Source organism: Mustelus asterias, chromosome 13 (genome assembly GCF_964213995.1).
Source record: "Mustelus asterias chromosome 13, sMusAst1.hap1.1, whole genome shotgun sequence".
In the NCBI taxonomy this organism is placed as follows: domain Eukaryota; kingdom Metazoa; phylum Chordata; class Chondrichthyes; order Carcharhiniformes; family Triakidae; genus Mustelus; species Mustelus asterias.
Genome location: NC_135813.1, coordinates 106,558,321 through 106,584,183, shown reverse-complemented (window position 1 = coordinate 106,584,183; position 25,863 = coordinate 106,558,321). Strand labels below are relative to the sequence as shown.

The window sequence follows — 25,863 nt, the reverse complement described above, 5'->3', positions numbered from 1 at the left end:
CTTTCTGCAAAGACCACACCAGAGACAATAAACCCCTTAGGAAGGTGAAAGACCCTGGGGCAGGATTTTCTGTGACGCCCATTCCCAAGACCAGAAATTCCTCCTCAAGGTCAATAAATCTTTCAGTGGTCCATCAAATTTTACATTCTGCGCACAATTATTCCCGTGGAGGGCGGGAGTGGAAGGCTTACCCTCCCTCTCCGGAAGCCATCAACAAGGCATTTGACAAGCACCTAATATTCAACTGTTGGAGATGGAACATTAAATCTAATCACCTGGATCATGGGGAAATGGTTACGGTAACTTTGCAGACATGAGCTTGTCAAGCTCTCTTTTAGAGTGCACAAACAACAGCCTTCTTTGGATTCCCTCTACACACACCCCCCCAATAGTTTAGAAAACAAGTCATATGACCATCAAATCACTTTTGTGTGATTTAAAAAAAAATAACATTTTGTAGAGAGTTGATGCTGATGAACCGAACACCTGAAGGTGTTGAACCTTGCTCTCTCTCCACCTTCCTGGCAAGCTTTGAGGCTTGTTTTCTGATCTCGAACAACCAGAGACCTTTTAAAACAGAAATTCTGCTTAAAACCACTGAATCCAGAGGAACAACCAAATTAACCAGCTGCAACTCCATGGAAACATCGGGGCAACTGAAGGAGCATCTGACTGGCAGAGTCACCAAGCCACTGACCAGATATTCTACTTACGTTTGCACTCAAATTTAATCAACCTATCCTTTCTTGCTCTATAATCTGTATTTGTGTGTGTGTGTAGGTGGGCCTCCAAGTGTGTGGATGAAAGTTGGTGTGTATTTTGTTATTTTACTCAGATTGGTATAAGTACAGAAAACTAATACCTTTCTTTACTAAACTTTTAAAAACCTGTCCGATAAGCGCAGTATGTAAACGCTTACAGAATTGGCAAATGCATCCTTTTAAATTAAAAAAAAACCTGTTAGAATCAAACAAGGAGTTGGAAAAGAAGGGAACTATTTCACATCTCCTCACTCACGTTCATATTAAATCCATTTTAAATGTGATATATAAAAGCTATTTATTTTTAAATCCCGTAAAACGAAGAACATGAGAAGAACTGAGTAATCTCATGAAAATCACAATTTTAACTCTGATTTTGAAATGGTTGGAGGGTACAGTACAGACAAAAGAGGGAGGTATGCATTAAAATTTTAAAGTACTTATTCCGAAAACTGTATTTATTTCCTACATATTTGAAAAGTAAAGAAAACTCATATTTGCAATATTTTATTTCCTATTGCACTTTTACTACATGGTTGCAGTGTTCATAATATGTAATTCCAATGTTAGTTGTTTGCTCGTGTTTGATTACACAAACATACAGGCATCACACACAAGCTACGTACAATGAAGTCAGAAACGTTTGCTGGATACTCTTCAATCTGAAGATATCAGGTGATTTTTTTAGAATTGAACAATTCAGTCTCTCAAAGTTTCTGCAAAACCTAATGCTACTTGGTTACTAAATTCCAAATAATGGCAAAATATCTTAGCCAAGATTTTGTTCAGTTGATGACTTGATAAAGAGGATGACCAATTAATATTTTTAATTCAATTCCACTTCAGTGAATGTATACACTTTAATTTTTGAACACTTGATCTGATGAGCTATAACCATTTTCCTTCATTAACATTTTCACTTTTACAAGCCTTATTCCTCCTCCTTCAGGTACCATGCCCCAGGAGGGCATTGGCACCATAGTTTGGTCCATGACTTTACTTGGCAAAGTACTGCATTAGTTTGCTGTTGCTCTCTGCAGCATGGCTGACCAGGAAACTCTCCCGCTCTTACAGCTTGCCATAAGGCATAGTGAAAGGACTTACAGGCTGACAATCAAGCTGGCCACATTGTGAATGCACCTTCCTTGGCCATCAAGTCCTGAAGTGGGAATCAAACCTGGAGCTTCTGGCCCAGAGGTAGGGATATTGCCGCTGCGCAACAAAAACCTCTGATTATACGCCTTATTACTTAAATTTAAAAATAGAGCTCAATTCTTTTTGTACCTGAATTGTGAAAGAGAAAAGTATAATGTTCTACACATGGATTAGGAAAATATAGGAAGGACAGGAACAATAACTCAGTTGCCATTTATTCAAAGAGGGAAGAAATAAGGAAGGTGCAGATGGATATGAAGGTAGCAAAGAATTGATTACTCTTGGTCTTTCTCTTCTCCGTGGGTGATGATGTGTACCAAGTTCTTATAGTCCAGGTTACCACTCACATCTGGAGGGAAAGCTGTAAACATCTGATCAACCTGAAAGATATTTCACACATGAAGTGTTAATGAAACGTGAAGACCTAAGATACAAGGCTGTTTAACAGTTTCTAACAGATATATTTTACCACATTGAAGTGTGACAATATCTCTTTGTAAGTTTCCTTTTTGTCTGTTATTTCTGAAGTAGCTCAGTCACGCATTTCTTTGGAAACGGCATTAGAGAACAAGAAGGTGCGGTTGTGTCACCTCCTGGCATCTGCCTCAGTATTATTTCTGATACAGGCAGAGGCATGGCAATATAAACTAACTGGGGGACGAGAGTACAAAGAACAAAGAACAATACAGCACAGGAACAGGCCCTTCGGCCCTCCAAGCCTGCACCGATCATGTGTTCCTAACTAGACTATCCGTTTGTATCCCTCTATTCCCAGTCTGTTCATGTGGCTATCTCGATAAGTCTTAAATGATCCTAGCATGTCTGCCTCAACCACCTTGCGTGGTAGTGCATTCCAGGCCCCCACCACCCTCTGTGTAAAAAATGTCCCCCGCATATCTGTTTTGAACCTTGCCCCCCCTTACCTTGAACTTGTGACCCCTTGTGGGGTCTAACCCCTTGTGGGGTTCCCTTGTGGGGAACTAACTGGGGAACGAGAGTATGTGGACTTGGATCAATATACTCACATGGTAATGTACGCACCTCAGTGGCTGCAAACAAGAAACTCAATAAAGACACCTTATTCAAAATAACAAGCTGTTTTTAATAAATGTGAACCCATTTCCCAACTAGATGTGTAACCTCTGAACTAGGAGTAAAAATAACATTCTACTATCAATATCCTGGGGGTTACCATTGACCAGAAACTGAACTGGACAAGCCATATAAATACTGTGGCTACCAGAGCAGGTCAAAGGCTAGTGAGTAACTCCCCTTCTGACTCCCCAAAACCTGTCCACCATCCACAAGGCACAAGTCAGCAATATAATGGAATACTCTCCACTTGCCTGGATGAGTTCAGTTTCAACAACAAGAAGTTCAACACTATCAAGGACAAAGCAGCCCATTTGATTGCTACACCTTCCACAAACATTCAATCTCTCCATCACCAATGAACAGTGACAGCCATATGTACCATTTACAAGGTGGACTGCAGGAACTTACTAAGGCTCCATAGGCAGCACCTTTCAAACCCACGATCACTACCATCTAGAAGGACAAGAGCAGCAGATACTTGGAAATACCATGATTTGGAGGTTCCCTCCAAGTCACTCATCATCCTGACTTAGAAACCTATCACTGTTCTTTCACTATCACTGGATCAAAATCCTGGAACTCCCTCCCTTACAGTAATGTGGGTGTATCTACACCCGAGAAACTGCAGTAGTTCAAGAAGGCAGCTCACTTTAACCTCCTCAAAGGCAATTAGAGATGGGCAATAAATGATAGTCTGGCCAGCAATGCCCACATCCCATAAATTAATTTTTTAAAAACTTCAGCAACTGACCATTGTTGATAAAATGGGGCGGCACGGTAGCACAGTGGTTAGCACTGCTGCTTCACAGCGCCAGGGACCTGGGTTCGATTCCCGGCTTGGGTCACTGTCTTTGTGGAGTTTGCACATTCTCCTCGTGTCTGCGTGGGTTTCCTCCCACTGTCCAAAGATGTGTGGGTTAGGTTGATTGGCCATGCTAAAATTGCCCCTTAGTGTCCTGAGATGCGTAGGTTAGAGGGATTAGCGGGTAAATGTGTAGGGATAAGGGGGTAGGGCCTGGGTGGGATTGTGGTCGGTGCAGACTTGATGGGCCAGATGGCCTCTTTCTGCACTGTAGGGTTTCTATGATTCTATGAAAATGGCTCATGGAACAGCAGCAACTTGGAGGTTACAGAGATCTGCAAATTTGCTCTTCAGGTTTGAATACCACATGAGTGACAAAAGATGATCATCAGGTAAGAAAAGGCAAAATCTAATTAAGGTCCATGAATTGAAAATAAGAAAAAGTTTAAAAATAAATAGAGCCATCTCAAAATGGCCAATTTATGGTGATTTGTTTATCTTAATTGCTTCATCAAATTTTCTTATTCAAAACAACACACTATTTTCATGAACCTACCTCTTCCTTGGTAAATCTTTCAGCCTGGGTCATCAACACTTCCTCAATACTACAATAATAAAAAAACAAATTAAGTTTAAATAAATGTAAACATTTGGGATTGTTAAATATGTACTAGGCACAAACCATAAATTAGCTGACATATACTTACTAATCCTTTCTTAAAACACCCTTGCCTTCAGGATCAAATATTTTGAATGCATTTAAGATTGACTCTTCTGGATCTGTACCTGTGAAATTGTATAAGAGGATAATATTTTTATTTAGATATCGCAATTGGGTTGTAATATTCAATAAACTGCAGTTAAAATATTCCCATCTTCAAAGTTATTTGGCTATTTTCTGCATCATCCCTTGATTGAGAGGTTCTCTCAGACTTTCATTAATCAGTCACTGGAAAATGCACAGTAAATGTTCCCACCACTCTTTGATCTAAATTGAGCCACATTGAATCAAATTCAGTTTCCCTGCCTTAGTTAACCCATATCAATTGGGTAGCCGTGGAATTGGGCTTCAATGTCCTCAATGCAGGAATTGGAAAAAATCAATTTGTACCTGATCACTTTTATTTATATTTTAATTCATTCACATTTGTTTTAGTCTGAATCCATGCATTTTTGTTTATTTGGTTTTTCCCTGAGATTTCATAAGAACATAAGAACATAAGAAATAGGAGCAGGAGTAGGCCATCTAGCCCCTCGAGCCTGCTCCACCATTCAATAAGATCATGGCTGAACTGATAGTGGTTTAGTTCCACTTACCCGCCCGCTTCCCATAACCCTTAATTCCCTTATTGATCAGAAATCTATCTACCTGTGACTTAAACATATTTAACGAGGTAGCCTCCACTGCTTCAATGGGCAGAGAATTCCAGAGATTCACTACCCTCTGAGAGAAGAAGTTCCTCCTCAACTCTGTTCTAAACTGACTCCCCCTTGTTTTGAGGCTGTGTCCTCTAGTTCTTGTTTCCTTTCTAAGTGGAAAGAATCTCTCTGCCTCTACCCTGTCGAGCCCTTTCATTATCTTATATGTCTCTATAAGATCTCCCCTCAGCCTTCTAAACTCCAACGAGTACAGGCCCAATCTACTCAATCTCTCCTCATAAGCTAACCCCTCATCTCCGGTATCAACCTGATGAACCTTCTCTGTTCTCCCTCCAAGGCCAATATATCCTTCCGCAAATAAGGGGACCAAAATTGCACACAGTACTCTCGTTGCAGCCTCACCAGTACCTTGTACAATTGCAGCAAGACCTCCCTGCTTTTATACTCCATCCCCTTCGCGATAAAGGCCAACATTCCATTTGCCTTCTTGATCACCTGCTGCACCTGCAAACTGAGTTTTTGCGATTCATGCACAAGGACCTCCAGGTCCCTCTGCACAGTAGCATGTTGTAATTTTTCACCATTTAAATAATAGTCCATTTTACTATTATTCCTTCCAAAATGGATAACCTCACACTTGTCAACGTTATACTCCATCTGCCAGATCCTCGCCCACTCACTTAGCCTATCCAAATCTCTCTGCAGACTTTCTGCATCCTCCACGCAATTTGCTTTCCCACTCATCTTTGTGTCATCTGCAAACTTTGTTACCCTACACTCGGTCCCCTCCTCCAGATCGTCTATGTATATGGTAAACAGTTAAGGCCCCAGCACCAATCCCTGCGGCACGCCACAGAGTAGGATTTTGATTAAGCTGACTGACAGGGCCAGAGTCATGTATTAATGGGTGGCGCCAAGCTGGGGTCTAGTTTAACTTCATCACTGGCAAGGCCACATTTATTGCCCATCCTTAATTGTCTTTGAGATGGTGCATGTCCTTTTTGAACTCCAGTCTTGGTGCTGCTAGGCAAGGATTTTTACCCAGTGATGATGAAGGGATGACAATATATTTAAAGTCAGATTGGTGTTTGGCTGGGAGAAGAGCTTGGTGTTCCCATTACAACTGCTGCCCTTGTCCTTTTAGATAAGAAAAGTTGTGGGTTCAAAAGGTACTATCGAAGCAGCCTTGGCAAACTGCTGCAGTACACCTTGTAGATGGTAAGCACTGCAACCATGATTAAGGTGGTAGATGGGGTGCCAATCAAGTGGGTTGCTTCATTCTGAATGATGTTGAGCTTTTTGAGCATTTGGGAGGCACTTATCCAGACAAGTAGAGAGTATTCTATTGCACTCCTTATTTGTGCTTCATAGTTGGTGGAGAGGTTTTGGGGAAATCGGGAAATAAGTCACATGTTACACAATACCCAGCTTCTGAGCTGCTCTTGTAACCACAGTATTTATTCAGCTGGTCTAGTTAAATTTCTGGCCAATGGTAAACCTGCAGGATGTTGGTGGGGGACTCGGCAGTGCACAGGAGGGATGGTTAGATTGGTCATTCCCTATGGTGCAACTCTTAATTCCCATATATCAGCCCTGGCCTGAATATTGCCCAGACCTTGCTGTATGTGAGTATGGACTGCTTAATTGTCTGAGTGGTTTCAAATTGAACTGAATATAGTGCAATCATCAGTGAACATTTGCATTTCTGACCCAATGGTGAATGAAAGGTTATTGGTGAAACAGCTGAAGATAGTTGAGCTTAGGACACTACCCTGAGGAAGTCCTGCAGCAATGTCCTAGGGGGTTGAGATGATTGTCCTCCACTAGTCATAACCATCTTCTTTTGTGCTAGATATAACTCCAGAAAGTGGAATGTTTTATGTCTGATTCTCATTGACTTCAATTTTGTCAGGGTGCTGCTTGGTGCTACACTCAGGTGAATGCTGCCTTGATGTTAAAGGCAGTCACTTTCACCTCACCTCTTTTGGCTATGCTTGGAGCAAGGCTGCAATGAGGTATGGAGCTGACTGGCCTTTGAGCGTCATTGAGAAGGTTATTAGCGAATAAGTGCCATTTAGCAATAGAGTCAACAACCCCTTGTATCAATTTGCTGATGACTGAGAGTAGACTGATGAGGTGGTAATTGGCCAGGTTGGATTTGTCCTGCTTTTGTGGACAGAACACACATAGGCATTTTTCCACATTGTCAGGTAGATGCCAGTGTAGTAGTTCTACTGGAACAACTTGGCTAGAACCCTGGCTCGTACTGGAACACAAGTCTTCAGTGAATCTAATTAACTGTGAAGAATGACTTCTTGGATTTTGGGGACGTAAGCGGGAGGCAGAAATGAATCATTAACTCAGCAATCGATGGAAAAAAAATTCAAGATGGCGCCAGAGTGAGGCAACTTCTTGCAAGCTGTGTCCAGCATACCCTCTAATTCTATCTTTTACTCTCATTCTATGCTTTTAAATCTCTACTCTAACTCTTATAAACTCTCTGATGATGCTCTAATTCAATCTCTTAACAGCTTCTTCCTTGCTGCCATCAGACCTTTGAATGGACTTACCTTATATTAAGTTGATTTTCTCTACACTGTAACATTACATTCTGTACCCTCTCCTTTTTTTCTCTATGACTGGTATGTTTGTCTGTATGGCTTGCAAGAAGCAATACTTTTCACGATATACTAATACATGTGACAATAATAAATCAAATCAAAAGATTGTTGCAAATGCTTCAGTCTTGTCTTTTGCACTGACGTGCTGCACTCCAACATCATTAAGAATCAGGATGTTCATGAAACCTCTTCACCCTGTTAGTTACTAAATTGTCCACCACTATTCACAACTGGATGTGACAGCACTGCAGAGCTTTGATCTGATCCATTGCTTATATGATCACTAGTTCTGCCCATATAATTATATATATTATATATATATATATACTATGTAACATATAGTATATATAATATATATATATGTGTTATACACTAGCATAGTATAGGCTATATGCTACAGTATATGGTTCCTCTAGGTTGGCACCTCATTTTTAGCTGTGCATGGAGCTGCTCCTGATATATTTTACTGTACTTCTCATTGAACCAGGTTTAGTCCCCTGGCTTGATGGTAATGGTATCATAAGAGATCTGCTGGGCCATGAAGTTACATAGAGTCATAGAGGTTTACAGCATGGAAACAGGCCCTTCAGCCCAACTTATCCATGCCGCCCCTTTTTTAATGTGTCGAATACAATTCTATGTCATATGGATGCCCAACTTTAAACTGCTAGATTGAAAATGAGGTTGGCTCCATTGGAGAGTTATGGAACATTGTAGCATTGGAGTTAGGTTAAAGAGGTAGGGAGGAAAAAAACCCAGGAGAGATTTAAGTACAAGGATGAGAGTTTTAAATTTGAGGCATTTGGAGATTGCGAATCCATGTAGGTCAGAGAAATCAGGGATGATTGGCAAATAGGAATTTGACTGCTAATATATCACAGTAACTTTTACCCTATTGTCCTTATGTGTAAAATTAATCTTGGAAGAAACCTACAGAAATCCTAATTCAAGTTCATAACTAATTTTGTGAATTAATTGTTCTAGTTCTCAAAATCTACCTGGACCTTTTGTTGCAAATTAGCAACCGTATTGACAAGCCAGCTAAATTCTTTCCTTCTGTAGTTACAATGATTCTAATAGTCTGTGGCTTTCTTTTGTAAACTACTCATTAATATCACTTACCCTTAAGCTTTTCACCAAACATGGTAAGAAAAACTGTAAAGTTAATTGGTCCTGCAGACTCTTTAATCATTTCATCCAGTTCTTCATTTTTTACGTTCAGGCGGCCTGTAGAATAGATTACTAACCATTAATAAAAGTCTCTTGACCTTAGCAGGGAAAATCAGTTTGTAATAGTGAAACTAACCCAGAGCGGCAAATGTGTCCCTAAGGTCCGCCTTATCAATGAATCCATCCCTGTTCTGATCCATTATTGTGAAAGCCTGGCATCAAGGCAAAATCAATAGAGTATTAAAAACTGGTATCTTTGGTTATAACTTATGTTTCAGATTCAACAGTGACTCATATTTAATATAGTGTTTCAGTGCCCTACACCATACATCATTCCCTGTTTGACAGAACAAGTAGACAAAGTGCTCCTTGTTTTAGCCTATGCCAGTATTCATCATTAATTTGTTGTCAAAGGCCACAGCCTTAAGCAGTGTCTTCCTCATGGGCCACTCAGAAGGACCATAACATTCTGCATTATGGTATGATTATACACAGGTCTACATGTGTAACTCCCCTCATTTCACAAAGAATGGGCATAAATACTCAATGCAAAAAGCTGAAGGGTACAGATGAACAGGGAGAGCCCTTTAAGTTCAGATGCATAATTCCCTGAGAGTGTGAGCATAGGTAGCTGCAGCCACAAATAAATAGGCCAGCGACATTTTGGGTTTTATAAGTAGCAGCATAGAGCACAATGGTAAAGAAGTAAATATTAAATTTATACAAACATTCAACAATAATTGAATAAAATTGACCAAATCCACTGGCGACACAGGAGTTATTTTTCTGCATCAGGAATCTTTCTTTACTCTCCTTTAGTTTTGTCAAAATTAGTGCGGAGGTAACAAACATTTCAGAATACATTTCAAAACATTTCCACAGAATTCACTAGAAGCTGTATGAAAAGCAGAAAGGCATAGGAAAAGTTTATTTAGTTAGTTATTTATAATGAAATGGTATGCAGTTGTATTTTTCTTCAAATAGTTAACAGAGTAAATGATCCCCACTGCCTCAAATTGGTATTACCAGTCTCCCATTCCTGAGTGTTATTCTGTCTTCTGAATTGTATTTACTTAGAACAATATCTGTCTTTTAATATTGGCTGTTTCATTGAGTAAAGCGTAGAAGTGGTTTAAAAAGAAAGGTAAGTTGTAATTAAGTGTAATGGTGTCAGACTCCACTGAGAAACTTAGGTCTGGATGAACATGAAAACCCACAGCAGACCTTTCTCAGCAGCTCACATAATTATTTTGCAGGAGCAAGGTATTGCAGATGCTGATTTGACCTAGGTTACAAGAAACTAATTCATTACATCTCTGCCTTTATGGCTTTGGTGATGATATGTATTGTGTAAAACTGAAAGGGTTAACTACAAAAGTCATTAGTTCATGCTGACAGGACTGTCTTGGAACTTCAGCAGAGTAAGTAACTAATGGTTACAGGTGCAGACCTGTTGGCGCTGACAGCTTTTCAGAATGCTCTCCCACAGTGATCAAATGCACATGGATTACCCTACACAATGACCTCTGTGGAAAAACAGTTTTCCACTTGTGAAATTATCTAAATACAAAGTTTTTTAGCTAAGTTAATGTTCATCAGTGATTGAGCAAGGAGTTTGAAAGTCCTGTTTGTAATCAGAGTGAAAATGTTAAAACTACAATTGGCTGTATTGGCAGGCAGACTCTGAACAAATTTATATGATGTTCCTTTGTCATTTAATCTGAGGTGTTAAGTTATCTAAAATAACCCCATCTTAAGTTTAAAAATATGCACTAAGGAATAATATACTAACATGTTAAGTCTCTTTCCACTAATATTGCCAACAGTAATTTCTGAGCTCCAGTTCTTTCATCCTGATAAATAATGGTTACCAGTTGCTTCAGTGGTTGTACAAATGAAACTGTATGAACTGTGATACATGTGTAGATCTTTCTCCTATAGCATCACTATGTCCCCTCAGTGCTGACTCACATGGGAATGGTTCCATTGCTAATGCGCATTCTTCAGCACTTCAACCGAGTGGCAATCAGCTTTTTAGAGTCAACAGCAACTATCATTCATATAATGTATTTAAAACATCCAAAGGCACTTCCTGGGAACATTATCAAGAAAAGTGGGACATTTGAATCATATTAGGAGATACTAAGACAGGTGACAAAGATCAAAGAAGTAGCTTTTAATGAATATCTTGAAGGAGGCTAGTAAAGTAGAGAATGGAGGAGGTTAGGGAGAGAATTTCATTGCTTAGAATGTCAGCAGCTGCCAATTGTGGGACAAAAGGAGCCTGAGGTGCACAAGTGGCCAGAATTGGAGGAGCACAGAGGATCTTGGAAAACTGCAAGACAGAGAAAGTTACAGAGATCGAAACAGGTGAAGCTATTGAGGGATTTGAAAACAAGGAAGAGAATTTTAATGTTGAGGCATTGGCGGAACCAGAGCCTATATATAGATGAGCAAGCACAGGTGATTGGTGAATTTGACTTGGTGCAGCACTGCATGGCATGGTGGCACAATGGTTAGTACTGTTGCCTTACAGTGCCAGGGACCCAGGTTTGATTCCCGGCTTGGATTACTGTCTGTGTGGAGTCTGCACGTTCTCCCTGTGTCTCTGTGGGTTTCCTCCGGGTGCTCCGGTTTCTTCCCACAGTTTGAAAGACGTACTGGTTAGGAGCATTGGCCATGCTAAATTCTTCCTTAGTGTACCCGAACAGGTGCCGGAGTGTGGCAACTAGGGGATTTTCACAGTAACTTAATTGCAGTGTTAATGTATGCCTTTATGTGACACTAATAAGTAACGTTAAAACTAGGGAGGATATGGGTAGCAGAGCTTTGAGTTAGCTCATGTTTCTGGAGGATGGAAGGTGGGAGGCTGGTAAAGAGAGCTTTAGTATAATCAAATCTGGAGATAACAAAGCTAGGGAAGTTGAGATGGGGCAGAGAGAAGCAATGTTATGGAGGGTATGATCATGGATATCATGCAGTTAAAATTCTTCCAATGCTTCCAGAACATTCACACTTGTGCTTTACTGTACAAATCACTGTAAAATGGTTAAAAAAAGAACTCTCAACACCGGACTACATAACCCAATTATGCCATCCTTACTTTTCCCCAATTAATAGCAACTAACTCGGTTATGATTAGTGATCAAATTTAAGATTTTAGCAGTATCTCAAACTGCTTGCTTAACTTCCAAACAAGAGGCACCTTATCTACCTTTCTGAGAATGTGCTTACTTTAGAGAAACCCTGAAGCAATTTCCTATCTGATGTCAAACAAAAAAGAAAATACTGCAGATTCAGGAAATCTGAAATAAATACAGAAAATGATGGAAACACTTAGAAGGTCAGGTGAAATCTATGGAGAAAAGAAGATAGAGTTAACATTTCAGGTTCATGAAATTTTGAGCATCCCCTTTTGTTACGTAGACTCAACAAAATTACCTCCTTGAATTCCTGAATCTGTGACTGATCAAACATAGAGAACACATTGGAGTTTGCTCCCTCTGTTTTCTTCTTTGCCTTCTTGGGAGACTGAAAAAAAAAATCTGATCAGCATAGGTTTAGAAGGTCAGATAATGTTTTACAAAATTGCATGGTTAATAGTTCACTAGGAATAGTAAATGATGGCAATCTTGTTACAAGGGTAAATTAGACAAATATGGAAATATTGTGTATCAGAAACAAGCAGGTAACTGGAAAAGTCATCAAGCACAATAACACTAATGGTTTTATTTATGTCCTACACCATATTACCTTATACTTTAGACAGTGAAAAACTTCACATCTAACAAGAGGACCAACAATCAAAAAACATGCTGAAAATAAAATTCAACTCTTGTTTTTTCTGCTTTCCTCCATCTTTTTGTCAGATCTGTAGCGGAAGGGGCCAGAAAATTGCTTGGAGACATATCCTACCACATTCCAGTCTCTGCCATTCCCTAAAAATAGCCGTAACTCTCCTCAGCTCCTCTGGAACTCGTTGCTTATGAAAATGATGGAAATGGAGATGATTAATTATTTTAAAATGAAATTGGATTGGCTCTTAGGGAAATAAATTTGAGTGGAGGAATGGGACTGATTGGATTGCTCTACGAAGAATTGCCATAGGCTCAATGGGGTGACTCTTAAAGCCTTCAGATCTCTGAAGAAGAGCTCCCTTCCTTGGCATAATGGCTGTATAGCAAATGGCTGTAGAGAATCATTCTCAGCGCAAGGCATGTACAAGTTGAGCAGCGGTAAAAATTATGAGCAGGCCTTTAGGAACATTATTGGTGGCTGCTGTTGTCTTTTCCATTCATGGCTTTCCAATGGAGTAAGAAGTTTAACAACACCAGGTTACTTCTCCCATTCCTCCACACAAATTTATTTCCCTAAGAGCCAATCCAATTTCATTTTAAAATAATTAATCATCTCCATTTCCATCATTTTCATAAGCATCGAGTTCCAGAGGAGCTGAGGAGAGTTATGGCTATTTTTAGGGAATGGCAGAGACTGGAATGTGGTAGGATATGTCTCCAAGCAATTTTCTGGCCCCTTCCGCTACAGATCTGACAAAAAGATGGAGGAAAGCAGAAAAACAAGATTTGAATGTTATTTTCAGCATGTTTTTTGATTGTTGGTCCTCTTGTTAGATGTGAAGTTTTTCACTGTCTAAAGTAGCCAGGTTACTTCTTACTGTGTTTACCCCAGTCCAACGCCGGCATCTCCACATCATTTCCAATGGAGGACAGGGAACCCCTCTCCTATTATGTACATTAGACGATAAGGCTAGATGTAGCTGTCAAGGACACACCTTCATGGTGGGGGTGAGGGCAGCCTCGGGAGATGCATATTTTCAGAGGTACTGGACAATACCTTTGAACAGCTTAATGTCTTTCTAGATTTCTTTTAAGGAACATTGTAAATATGAAAACTCCATTGGATGGAATTAGGCAGCATGGTGGCACAGTAGTTTGCACTGTTGCCTCACAGCACCAGGGACCCGGATTTGATTCCAGCCTTGGGTGACTATCTGTGTGGAGTTTGCACATTTTCCCCGTGTCTGTGTGGGTTTCCTCCCACAGTCCAAAGATGCGCAGGTTAGATGGATTGGCCATGTTAAATTGCCCCTGAGTGTCCCAAAATATGTAGGTTAGGGGGATTAGTGGGGAAAATATGTGGGGTTACAGAGACAGGACCTGAGCAGGGTGATCTGTTGGAGAGTCGATGCAGACCCAACGGGCCAAATGGCCTCCTTCTGCACTGTAGGGATTCTATGAATATAGTCTCAAATTCTCCCTGGATTGCTATTCTTCATTTCTCCATTTTTGTTCCTGCAACTTATGACAGCACAGTCTGAACTTCTCATTTGGATTGCTGCCTCATTACATACACCTAGTCTCAACATCTTTACCTGAACCTCAGCATACTGCTGCCGATTAAACATTATTTTGTGCGTGAGTTACCTTTGAGTTTTTTCTAGTGTTTATTACCAGTCTGGTGACCAGTAAAATTACCACTAAGAACTACAGAATAAATAAGTTGGCAAAACAGTAATTGCCCTCTTTTTAAAAAAAACTATCAGTGAGGATTTCACAATATACAGCAATAAATGCAAACATTGCAATGATTGCTATAGGTAATCTCTTAAAGAAATGCAACAGAAATACAATACCCCCCAAAAAAGTTTTATAATTGTTTTACTGAATCAGTAAGGAACAACATATTTTGTAACCTGAGAAAAAAAGCCCTTGGAAAAACTCTTATATCATCATCAGTTCCATTATGCTATTAGAACTATCTGATCATAATGAAGCTGTTTTTCCCCCCATAAAAATGTGTTGTTTTACACATGCAAAGAAAAAACATGCAATTATATCATAGCTTTCACAACCGGAGGATATTCCCAAAACCCTTCACAGTCACAGTTGTAATGTAGTAAAATGTAGCAGCCATTTGTACACAATGAGGCTCCACAAGCAGAAGTGAGATAGATGACCAGATGAGTTGTTTGGGTGGTGAAGTAGGGGGATTAGTGGTGACTAGGACACCAAAAGAACTTCTCTGTTCTTTGAATAATGCCAGAGGGTTTTTTTAAATGTCCATCTGACTGGTTCAGATGGGACTTCAGTTGATGGGACATTTGTCCATCAGCACTGCAATGGAGTATTAGCCTGGTTAATGTGCTCAAGACTCTGAAGTGAAGGCTTGAATCCACAACCTTCTTACTCAGGGATGAGTGTACCACTGCTTGAATATGAATTATACCATGACATAGTTTCTCCTTACCCATCGCATAGAAGGGAACTCAGTATTCAACCTAGGAATTTACATGTTACAGAGTTCAATAAGCGGCAACATCCTTAAACTGCTCCAGAATTATACAGAGGCAGGCCCTTATATTTTATAACACTCTCCACAAAACATTACAGGATTTATCGTCTATTTAATAGGACCTTATTAAATTTTTTTAAGAAATGGAAAACAGCATAAATTTTACAGTTTTGTATGCAGAATCCTGTAAACCTGTTGCAAATTCCTATAAAAACAGCATGGGATCACACTCATGTTTTACTCTCTTTATTTTCTGCTAATTTGTTGTGTTCATTTCCTGAAAGGACTGATTACTTGTGAGCTACAGTTTTAGCAGCGCCAGGACTTTTGCCTTTTGATATGTGAGTTTGGATAGCAAATGCCAAAAGCCAAGCCTGAGTCTGACCAGTGTGTCACTTAATAAACCAGGGCTGATTTTTGTCCATGCTTAACCTCAGGATGCTGTAGTCAAGGTGGCACAGTGGTTAGCACTGCTGCCTCACAGCGCCAAGGACCTGGGTTCGATTCCTGGCTTGGGTCACTGTCTGTGCAGAGTCTGCACATACTCCCCGTGTCTGTATAAGTTTCCTCTGGGTGCTCCAGTTTCATCCCATAGTCCGAAAGACGTGCTGGTTAGGTGCATTGGCCATGCTAATTTCTCTCTCAATGTACCTGAACAGGTGCCGGAGTGTGGCGACCAGGGGATTTTCACAGTAACATTATGCAGTATTAATGTAAGCCTACTTGTGACAATAATTAAAAATAATAGTAATAATCAATTGAAGGACTGCTGCCATTGTTTTAGCTTAGAGCAACTAATTCTGCTAAGACTGGGAATTAAATCTGGGTCTTGCCTGTTTATGTGGTTCAGTTATTTTCTAACTTAACTGCAGAGGCTATGGGGAAATTTTAATGTTTTTATATTTTGCATAAAGAAATCCCTTCCAGCTTATTTCACAATTTACCTTTTAAATTTTGCTTCTGGTTTAAAAAATACCTTCAGCAAACAGCAGCTTGTTGAAAGTGCAACATAAAAATCAGCTAAAACTGTTACTCTGTTTGATTCTTTGCTCATCTTTCCCCACCCTGTGTTAGAACAGACTACATAGTGGGCCTCCGATGTAATACAATATGGCTTAAACACAGATGCTTACCATTGCTGTAGACCTTGTATCGCTTTCAGGAGGAACACAATGCTCGAGACAATGAGCTGTGCAATATATACACTTTCAAAAGTATAAAAATAAATGTATTCCTACTTTGGGCATTAATTAGTAGCCTGTTCCTCCAAACACCCACCCCTACCAGTTTTGAAACTATTTGGAGTCAAGCTATGATCCCTGATACAATGTGTGCATGTGTATGCACTCCTCAAGGTTAAAGAAATGTTATGCGTCAGAACTGATTCTACTTTTAAGACTTTGACCTACGCCCTCGGCTTACTCTTTGTCTTCTGCCGTGAAGCAGGGTGACATGTGCACTTGCTAAATTAAGAGAGAACAATGCATGAATGCAGAGCATTGGAATTTCTCAGAAGCTCCAAGATCTCAGGTCTGTTACCCCATGCCTATCCTCAAAATGCATCAGTGTTTACTCAGAGATTTAAACGACAAAGGTCACGTTTACTGTCTCCCTAGCAATGTGACTTGGGGAGTAATTAGAAAAAGAAAGTTCATTTGCTTTTAGTCCATTATGAGAATTTCACTCTAAACCACATTAGAGAAGAAATATTTCTTCTCTTCACTATGCAAACCTGGCAATCCTAACCAGCCATGAGCTGGGATGCAAACAAGGAGGAAGATCTTCAGATCGTGGAGAGGGTCTTACCTTCCTGGAGTTGCGTTCGGACCTGCAAGCCCACAGGGCTTCAGGAGGTCACTGCCAGTGTGAGAGATGGATGCGGCACCCAGTCTCTCAGGTGGGTGCCCATCCATTAGTGGTGAGCAGGGAAGTCCGGACACACCTCACAATGGCGAGGGAGCTGGCTGTTATCTCTACGGGCTCGTCTCATTTCACCCTGGATGAGGGCAGCAGTTCCTCTGCCTCTCTGCCAGTCACTACTCCATCCTCAGAGTTCGCGCTGACTGAGGAGAGCCCCGCCATGTCACTGAGTGCACCCTCTCAGATGGTGCCTGCACAAGCCCCACAGGGCAGAGGACATCCGCCAAGGTAATCTGTGCCAGCAAGATGCCACAGTCAGCAAGAGGAGGGGGCAGGAACGCACTACGATGAAGCACTCTCAAATGTAAACTTAAGGCACAGTGAGCACAGCAATGGGCTTGCACAGAAAGATTATGGTTCTTTGTAAAAATCACATGTATAAATCAGTTCAGATTGGATGTTTCTTGTTTTTCACTTAAATGTCATAAAGAACATTGACTATTTTGCTCACAAGCCCTGAGTGTCCTGTGTATTTGATTATTACTGAGGCAGTGATGTGGCACATGGGTGGCACGGTGGTTAGCACTGCTGCCTCACAGTGCCAGGGACCTGGGTTCAATTCCGGCCTTGGGTGCCTGTCTGTGTGGAGTTTGCACGTTCTCCCGTGTCTGCCTGGGTTTCCTTGGGATGCTCTCACACTCCAAAGATGTGCCGGTTAGGTTGATTGGCCATGTTAAATTGTCCCTTAGTGTCAGGGGATTACCAAGGTAAATATGTGCGGTTATGGGGATAGGGCTGGGTGGTTGTCAGCTCTGGCTTGATGGGTCAAATGGCCTCCTTCTGCACTGATTCTATGATTCAATAATTCTATGACATTGGGTTCATGACATGGTTCTATGTGAAATGTTTGGGAAGGAGCCCTTGGTCTCAGATGGAAGGCAAGTCTTCGTAGCCTGGCTGGAGGAACACTGAATCAAGGACTCCCTGGTGTCCCTGCCTCCCTGAAAGTTCATCATTTTCAGCCTCTTCGTCCTCACCATTTGCCTGCCCAGACTTTGCATCCGAGTCATCAGTGAAATATTCTTTTGAGGTTGATGTCCCTACCTTAGTATCCGCCTGGTCCAGTGGTTCCCCCACTGGACAAAATAAGATTATTCAGAACACAGCAAACAATAATGATAAGCGACACTTGCTCTGGCGGATATTGCAGAGCATCTCCTGGAGTGTACCAGACATCGGAACCTCATTTTTAGCAGACCTATTATCCTCTCTACCACCACCCTTTAGGAGACATGGCAGTGATTGTATCTTTCCTCTGCCTTTGTCCTCGGGTGCCTGAGTGGCATCATCAGCGACCTTTTCAAAGTATACCCCTTGTCACTTAGCAACCATCAGTCAAGGCAAGTTGGAGCCGCCAACAGCCTTGGCACCTGTGAGTGGTGCAATATGTAGGCATTGTGGGAGCTGCCAGGGTACCTCGCACAAACCTGTAGAATCTGGGTGCTGTGGTGGCGAACAATTTGAACATTCATGGACTGAAACCCCTTTCTATTGACAAAGGTGCCTGGCTGGCCAGTTGGCGTCTTGATGGCATGAGTGCAATGAATGCCCAAACACAGACTCAATGTGCCAATTAATGTACTAATGAGCCCCCGTCCATTGACTTGGGCATTCACAATAATAATTGCTCCAGCATTGTGCCTTCCATTACCTTGGCCACAAGCTCGGGAATTCCCTCCTTATACCTCCCTCCTCACTACCTCCTTTAAGACACTCCTTAAAACATATCTCTGACTAAGCCTTTGGGTCATCTGACCTAATATGTCCTTGTGCAGCTTGGTGTCATACTTTTATTCTGTAAACAGGAAACAAAGGGTAATGGCCAATGGCTGCCCTTGCAAATGGAAAGCTGTTTCAACTGGTGTTCCACAGGACTCAGTGTTGAGATCCCTGCTATTTGTTTTATAATAATAACAATATGGACTTGAATGTGGGAGGCACGATTGGGTAATTAGCAGATGCCACAAAAGTTGGCCGTGTAGTGGATAGTGTGTAACGGGGTTGGTGGAGTGGGCAGGAAAGTGGCAGATAGAGTTCCACTCTAATAAGTGAGGTAATGCATTTAGGGAGGTCAAACAGTAAAAGGAAATGCACAATAAATGGGAATATACTGAGAAAGGTAGATGAAGTGAGGAATCTTGGTGTGCAAGTGCACAGGTCCTTAAAGGTAGCAGTACAGGTAAATAAGGTTGTAAAGAAGACATATGGAATGCTCTCCTTCATTGGCAGAGGTATAGAATACAAAAGTACGGATATAATAATGGAACTGTATAAAACACTGGTGAGGCCACAACTGGAGTATTGTGTGCAGCTCTAGTCACTACATTACAGGAAGGACGTAATTACTCTGGAGATTTACTGGAATGTTGCCAGGGCTGGGAAATTGTAGCTACGATGAGAGATTGGAGATGTTGGGGTTGTTTTCCTTGGAACACAGAAGGCTGAGGGGTGACATGATTGAGGTATACAAAATTGTGAAGGGTAGAGATAGAATAGACAGAAGGAACCTGTTTCCCATGGCAGAGTGTTCAAAAATCAGGGATCACAGGTTAAAGCTAAGTGGTAGAAGGATTAGAGGGGACACGAGGTAAAACCTTTTTTACACTGAGGGTGGTGGGTGTCTGGAATTCACTGCCTGAGTTGGTGGTGGAAGCAGAGACCCTAAACTCTTTTAAAAAGTATCTGGATCTGCACCTTGAGTGCTGTACACTGCAAGGCTATGTGCCGTGGGCAGGAAGATGGGATTAGAAAGGGCACCAGGGTTCCTTTGGGTCGGCATGGACAAGATGGGCTGAATGGCCCCCTTCTGTGCTGTGACCTTTCAATGGTTCCAATACTCCTGTGAAGTGTCTTGGGACATTTTGTTACTTAAGAGCTGCCTTATAAATATACATTGCTGTTGTTGAATATGGTTTGTTTTGGTTGGCTTATTAATGTTTGTGTGCTTGCTTTGGGAGCATGACTAAGATCAATACTGCTAGCAGTCAAGGGAACCTGATATCTGGGAAGACAACAGGACAATACCATCAGTGAAATTAGAGAATACATATCAGACACTTATGCTTTATGGAAGATAATCTGTTGAGTAGCACATCAGCAACTTGCAGCCTGGCATGCAGCAAAACATCTCCGAGCACTTCAAAATAAGGAAGTAAAAGAGTTTGGTGAGCTCTGAGAAAGAAATGTAGAGACCAGGATAGGAACTTGATTGGCAAAAGTAGAAGTGTGGTGAGGAAAAGTTTTTTCACCCAGAGGGTGGTTGGAGTTTTGAACAAACTTCCTGAGAGGGAGGTGGAGACAGGTTTGATGGAGGTATTCAGAAGGGAATTGGATTGCTATCTGATAAGAGAGAATGTGCAAGGTTACGGGGATAAGGCAGGGGAGTGGAATGAGGTAGAATGCTCTTTCAGAGAGCCAGTACAGACTCAGTTGGCTGATCGGCCTCCTGCTGTACTGTAAAAATGTTGTGATTGTAATACTGAGGTCTTAAAATCAAATAATTGGGAAATCCACATAAATTGCTATGCTAATTACCTAGAGTGTATATTTCTGTAGCAATATATGCCATTTATTTAGAAGTTAGGGATGAGTTGGTGAGGTGTTTAGGTACAAAGGAGTACAATTGAACTTAACTGGATAAAAACATTCAACTCATCAATTCAGAGCACTTTTATATTTCTTGCTGCTTTTCCTGTTACAAACAGCTTGGGGTGGGTGGTTTGTAGTTTGTGCATGTGCGGTTCATCGTAGCAGCTGCACATGTGAAAAGGCAGCTATCTTCAAACAGATGCAACTTTTGTAACTGGGAAGCCCAAAGCATGACTTATGGACTTTAGATGACTGAAGAAAAGGCCTAAAGTTGCCAGAGTTATTTGGATTCGTAAGGTATTCTTTTAGAGAAGCCAGGAATTGCGTTTGAAGAGCTCAGGTGCCTTTTGGGCAAGATCAGGGAGAAGTAAGGGCTGGAATTCTCTGACCTTTCCTGCAGCTGAGATTCTCTGGTCTCGGTGCAGTGAATGGAGTTTTGGCTGAGCGCCAAATTTTCCGTTCTTAGAGTCATGGAGATATACAGCAAGGAAACAGGCCCTTCGGCCCAACTCATCCATGCCAACCAGGTTTCCTAAACTGAACTAGTCCCATTTATCTGCATTTGGCCCATTTCCCTCTAAACCTATCTTATCCATATACCTGTCCAAATGTCTTTTAAATGGTGTAATTTTACCCACCTCTGCCACCTCCTCTGGCAGCTCATTCCACATACACACCACTCTCTGCTGGCAGCAGTAGCAGGGCATACAAGACAAGAGAATTCCAGACAAGGTGTCCCTTGGGAAAGGTTGATGCCCTTTGAGATTGTTAAGAATAATCATGAATATGTGTAAAAAATGGATAAGCTCAGTGGAACTGTCAAACTGTCAAATCATTTAAATTATGAAGCCCTATAAACATTTGAAAAAATAATTCTGCTGCGGTTGCTTGCAATTCCAGTGGTTATCCATTGACAGAGATTGAAGACTGTCATTGTAGGATTACTGCATGACTGATTGCACAACTTTTCATTATAACAGTGAGAGAAGGTGTCTGTAGGTTCACAGTTTGATTGGCAGCTCCAATTAGTTATAAAGTCTTTGATGTGGGGTTATGAATAGACATATTTGTTTTATAAGGGATTAAGTACTTGAATTAATTTAAATGCATTGAATGGATTTTTATGAGTTAAAATGTTTTTTTTAACAGTGCAATCTACAATAGATACTTAGAGCTTTATTTTATTTCATCTCACCATGGCTCCTGAGAACTGTTCATGATGGATACTGGGTGAGGTGGCATGGTGGGTGTAAAGGCAAAAGGTGGTGTGTAGGTTATCATGGGTTGGCATTGTTGCTTTCAAGGCCATGGTATAAATGGGAAGATATGGGTTGGTGCTAGGTTGGCACGCTTGTCATGGCACTGTTGTCATGGGGGTTTAAAGGGCTGAGGGCAGGTAGAAGGGCATAGATAGTATGAGGGATCATGGGGTTGGTAGAGAGGCATAAGTTGGCAAGAAGGACATGATGGACCATTGAAATGTGGGTAAGGTCATGAGGTGGCATCAGAGGGCATGGATGGGGTGTGGGGGCGTGCATGGGGTGAGGGGTGTAACGAGTATTACAACCAGAGCATTTTTAAACAGACCACCTTGGCACCTGGCAGCCCCTGAGGCTGCCTCTGCATTGCTCCGGGGGGCAGAACCCACTCTCAGAATTCTTCCCAACACTGCTCCTGAGTCAGGACCGAAAATTCAGTCCTCTGCCTTTCTAGCTGCTTACTGCCCTGGGCATTTCTGCTATGATGCAGGCTGGATACACCCTTCCCATACTGAAACATTTCAGCTGTAATTTACAATGGTGGTCAATGCCACAATGTTACAACAGCAGAAAACACTTCTTCACTACTGATGGAGCAATGTGTCCTTGAAATTTCAGGACCATTGTACTTTACATAATATGTTACTGCCCATGTATATTTCTGAGTTATTGAACAGAACAATGAAATATTTGCGAGTTTTATCAAATAATATCGCGTTTAACTATCACAGGTAATAGCACTCACCTGGAGCCTTCCAACTGAGAAATAGTGAGCAGAAAAACTCCTGCAGCAACTTTAATCCACACATCAAAAATATGAGGGTCCGTGAAGCACATGTTTGACTGGTCGCCCAGATTCAAGTTTGATATTGGAATGCAAGGACAATGATGAAAGAGCAAGGAGCCTGGGTTAACAACATAGATCTGCTGCGGCTAAAAAAATAATGGGGCAGACTCAGTGAGCCAAAACAACTGCTCCTATTTGAATATTCATATTTTCCAATTTACCATGGGTTGGGCAATATATAATGTCTTGACATTGTGACATTATGTGATTATATACACAATGTGATGTTTTTGTACCAAATTTCCTCCCATGATGCTTACAAGATCCAACTAGACGAGACATGGTACTCATCGAAATGCATTTCTATTGCATCTTTGGCAACTTCAAGATGTCCCAACGTGCTTTACAGCCAATGAGGTACTTCTGAAGTGTAGTTACTGCTGTAATATATAAATGCAGCAACCAAGTTGTACATAACAAGCTCCCATAAACAGCAATGTGATGATCTATTTTAGTCTATTAACTGAGAGATAAATATTGGTCATACAACCAAAGTTAACTCTCCATCATTTCTTTCAAATAATGTTATGGGTTATCTTACATCCATCTAGGAGGTCAGGTAGGACCTTAGTTTAATGTCCCCTTTGAAAGAAGGCACCTTTGATGGTGCAGCACTCCCTCATCACTGTGCTGGAGTGTCGGCCTAGATTTTTGTGTTGAGGTTTCTGCAGTGGGACTTGAACCTTTCTAATTCAGAGGTGAGTACTACCACATAGGACTTTGCACATAAAATGCCCACAGTACTTCCCAATCAATAGTCATGTCACTTTAAAGTCAATCTACAGTGATAGGATTACTTGAGTCATAAACAAGAGTGAAAGCTTGTCTCAAAGCTACTTTCCTAAGTACTGTTTAATGACATCACCCAGACTGCTAAGAACAGCAACCAAGTGGAGATGGAAGAGACCAAGACATCGAGGAACTCACAATTATTATCTTGCATCATTTTAAAACATTTTCTATTCAATCATGGGACGTGGGATTCGCTGGGTAGGCCAGATTCATTGCCCATCCCTAACTGACCTCGAGAAGGTGGTAGTGAGCTGCCTTGAACTGCTGCAGTCCCTGAAGTGTAGGTACACCCACAGTGCTGTTAAGACGGGAATTTCAGGATATTGATTCAGCGACAGTGAAGGAACGGTGATATATTTCCAATTCAGGATGGTGAGTGACATGGAGGGGAACTTTCAGGTGGTGATATTCCCATGTATCTGCTACACTTGTCTTTCTAGATGGTAGTAGTCATGGGTTTGGAAGAGACTGCCTAAGGAGCCTTGGTAGGTTGCTGCAGTGCATCTTGTATATGGTACACTGTGCATTGTTGATAGAGGGAGTGAACCTTTGTGGATGGGGTGCCAATCAAACAGGTTGCTTTGTCCTGGATGGTGTCAAGATTCTTGTGTTGTTGGAGCTGCTCTCATCCAGGCAAATGGCTTGTATATGGTGGACAAGATCTGAGTGTCAGGAGGTGAGTTATTCACTGCAGAATTCCAAGCCTCTGACTTGTTCTTGTACTCATGATGTGGAGATGCCGGCGTTGGACAGGGGTAAACACAGTAAGAAGTCTCACAACACCAGGTTAAAGTCCAACAGGTTTATTTGGTAGCAAATACCATAAGCTTTCGGAGCGATGCCCCTTCGTCAGATGGAGTAGTTATCTGTTCTCCAACAGTACACAGACACAGAAATCAAGTTACAGAATACTAATTAGAATGCAAATCTCTACAGCCAGCCAGGTCTTAAAAGGTACAGATAATGTGGGTGGAGGGAACATTAAACACAGGTTAAAGAGATGTGTATTGTCTCCAGACAGAACAGCTAGTGATATTATGCAAGATCAGAGGGAAAGCTGTGGCGAGCTGTGGGGGTTACTGATAATGTGACATAAATCCAACATCCCGGTTTAGGCCATCCTCATGTGTGCGGAACTTGGCTATCAGTTTCTGCTCAGCGACTCTGCGCTGTCGTGTGTTGTGAAGGCCGCCTTGGAGAACGCTTACCTGAAGATCCAAGGCTGAATGCCCGTGACCGCTGAAGTGCTCCCCCACAGGAAGAGAACAGTCTTGCCTGGTGATTGTCGAGCGGTGTTCATTCATCCGTTGTCGTAGCGTCTGCATGGTTTCCCCAATGTACCATGCCTCAGGACATCCTTTCCTGCAGCGTATCAGGTAGGCAACGTTGGCCGAGTTGCAAGAGTATGTACCGTGTACCTGGTAGATGGTGTTCTCACGTGAGATGATGGCATTCGTGTCGATGATCCGGCACGTCTTGCAGAGGTTGCTGTGGCAGGGTTGTGTGGTGTCGTGGTCACTGTTCTCCTGAAGGCTGGGTCCACAAACCATGACACCACACAACCCTGCCACAGCAACCTCTGCAAGACGTGCCGGATCATCGACACGGATGCCATCATCTCACGTGAGAACACCATCCACCAGGTACACGGTACATACTCTTGCAACTCAGCCAACGTTGTCTACCTGATACGCTGCAGGAAAGGATGTCCCGAGGCATGGTACATTGGGGAGACCATGCAGACGCTACGACAACGGATGAATGAACACCGCTCGACAATCACCAGGCAAGACTGTTCCCTTCCTGTGGGGGAGCACTTCAGCAGTCACGGGCATTCAGCCTTGGATCTTCAGGTAAGCGTTCTCCAAGGCGGCCTTCACAACACACGACAGCGCAGAGTCGCTGAGCAGAAACTGATAGCTAAGTTCCGCACACATGAGAATGGCCTATACCGGGATGTTGGATTTATGTCACATTATCAGTAACCCCCACAGCTCGCCACAGCTTTCCCTCTGATCTTGCATAATATCACTAGCTGTTCTGTCTGGAGACAATACACATCTCTTTAACCTGTGTTTAATGTTCCCTCCACCCACATTATCTGTACCTTTTAAGACCTGGCTGGCTGTAGAGATTTGCATTCTAATTAGTATTCTGTAAC

General features: G+C 41.7%; 1 protein-coding gene across 1 annotated transcript; it reads right to left on the bottom strand.

The window, feature by feature from the left end:
- Positions 1 to 1,252: 1,252 nt before the first annotated feature.
- On the bottom strand, positions 1,253 to 16,480 carry LOC144502987 (myosin regulatory light chain 2, ventricular/cardiac muscle isoform). The gene is made up of 7 exons (XM_078227453.1): positions 16,430 to 16,480; positions 12,426 to 12,515; positions 9,121 to 9,196; positions 8,937 to 9,041; positions 4,521 to 4,599; positions 4,370 to 4,418; positions 1,253 to 2,296 (listed from the first exon to the last, which is right to left on the bottom strand). The coding sequence occupies exons 1-7, from the start codon at positions 16,430 to 16,432 to the stop codon at positions 2,192 to 2,194; spliced, it is 507 nt and encodes a 168-aa protein (XP_078083579.1). The 5' UTR covers positions 16,433 to 16,480; the 3' UTR covers positions 1,253 to 2,191.
- Between the last annotated feature and the right edge of the window lie 9,383 nt (positions 16,481 to 25,863).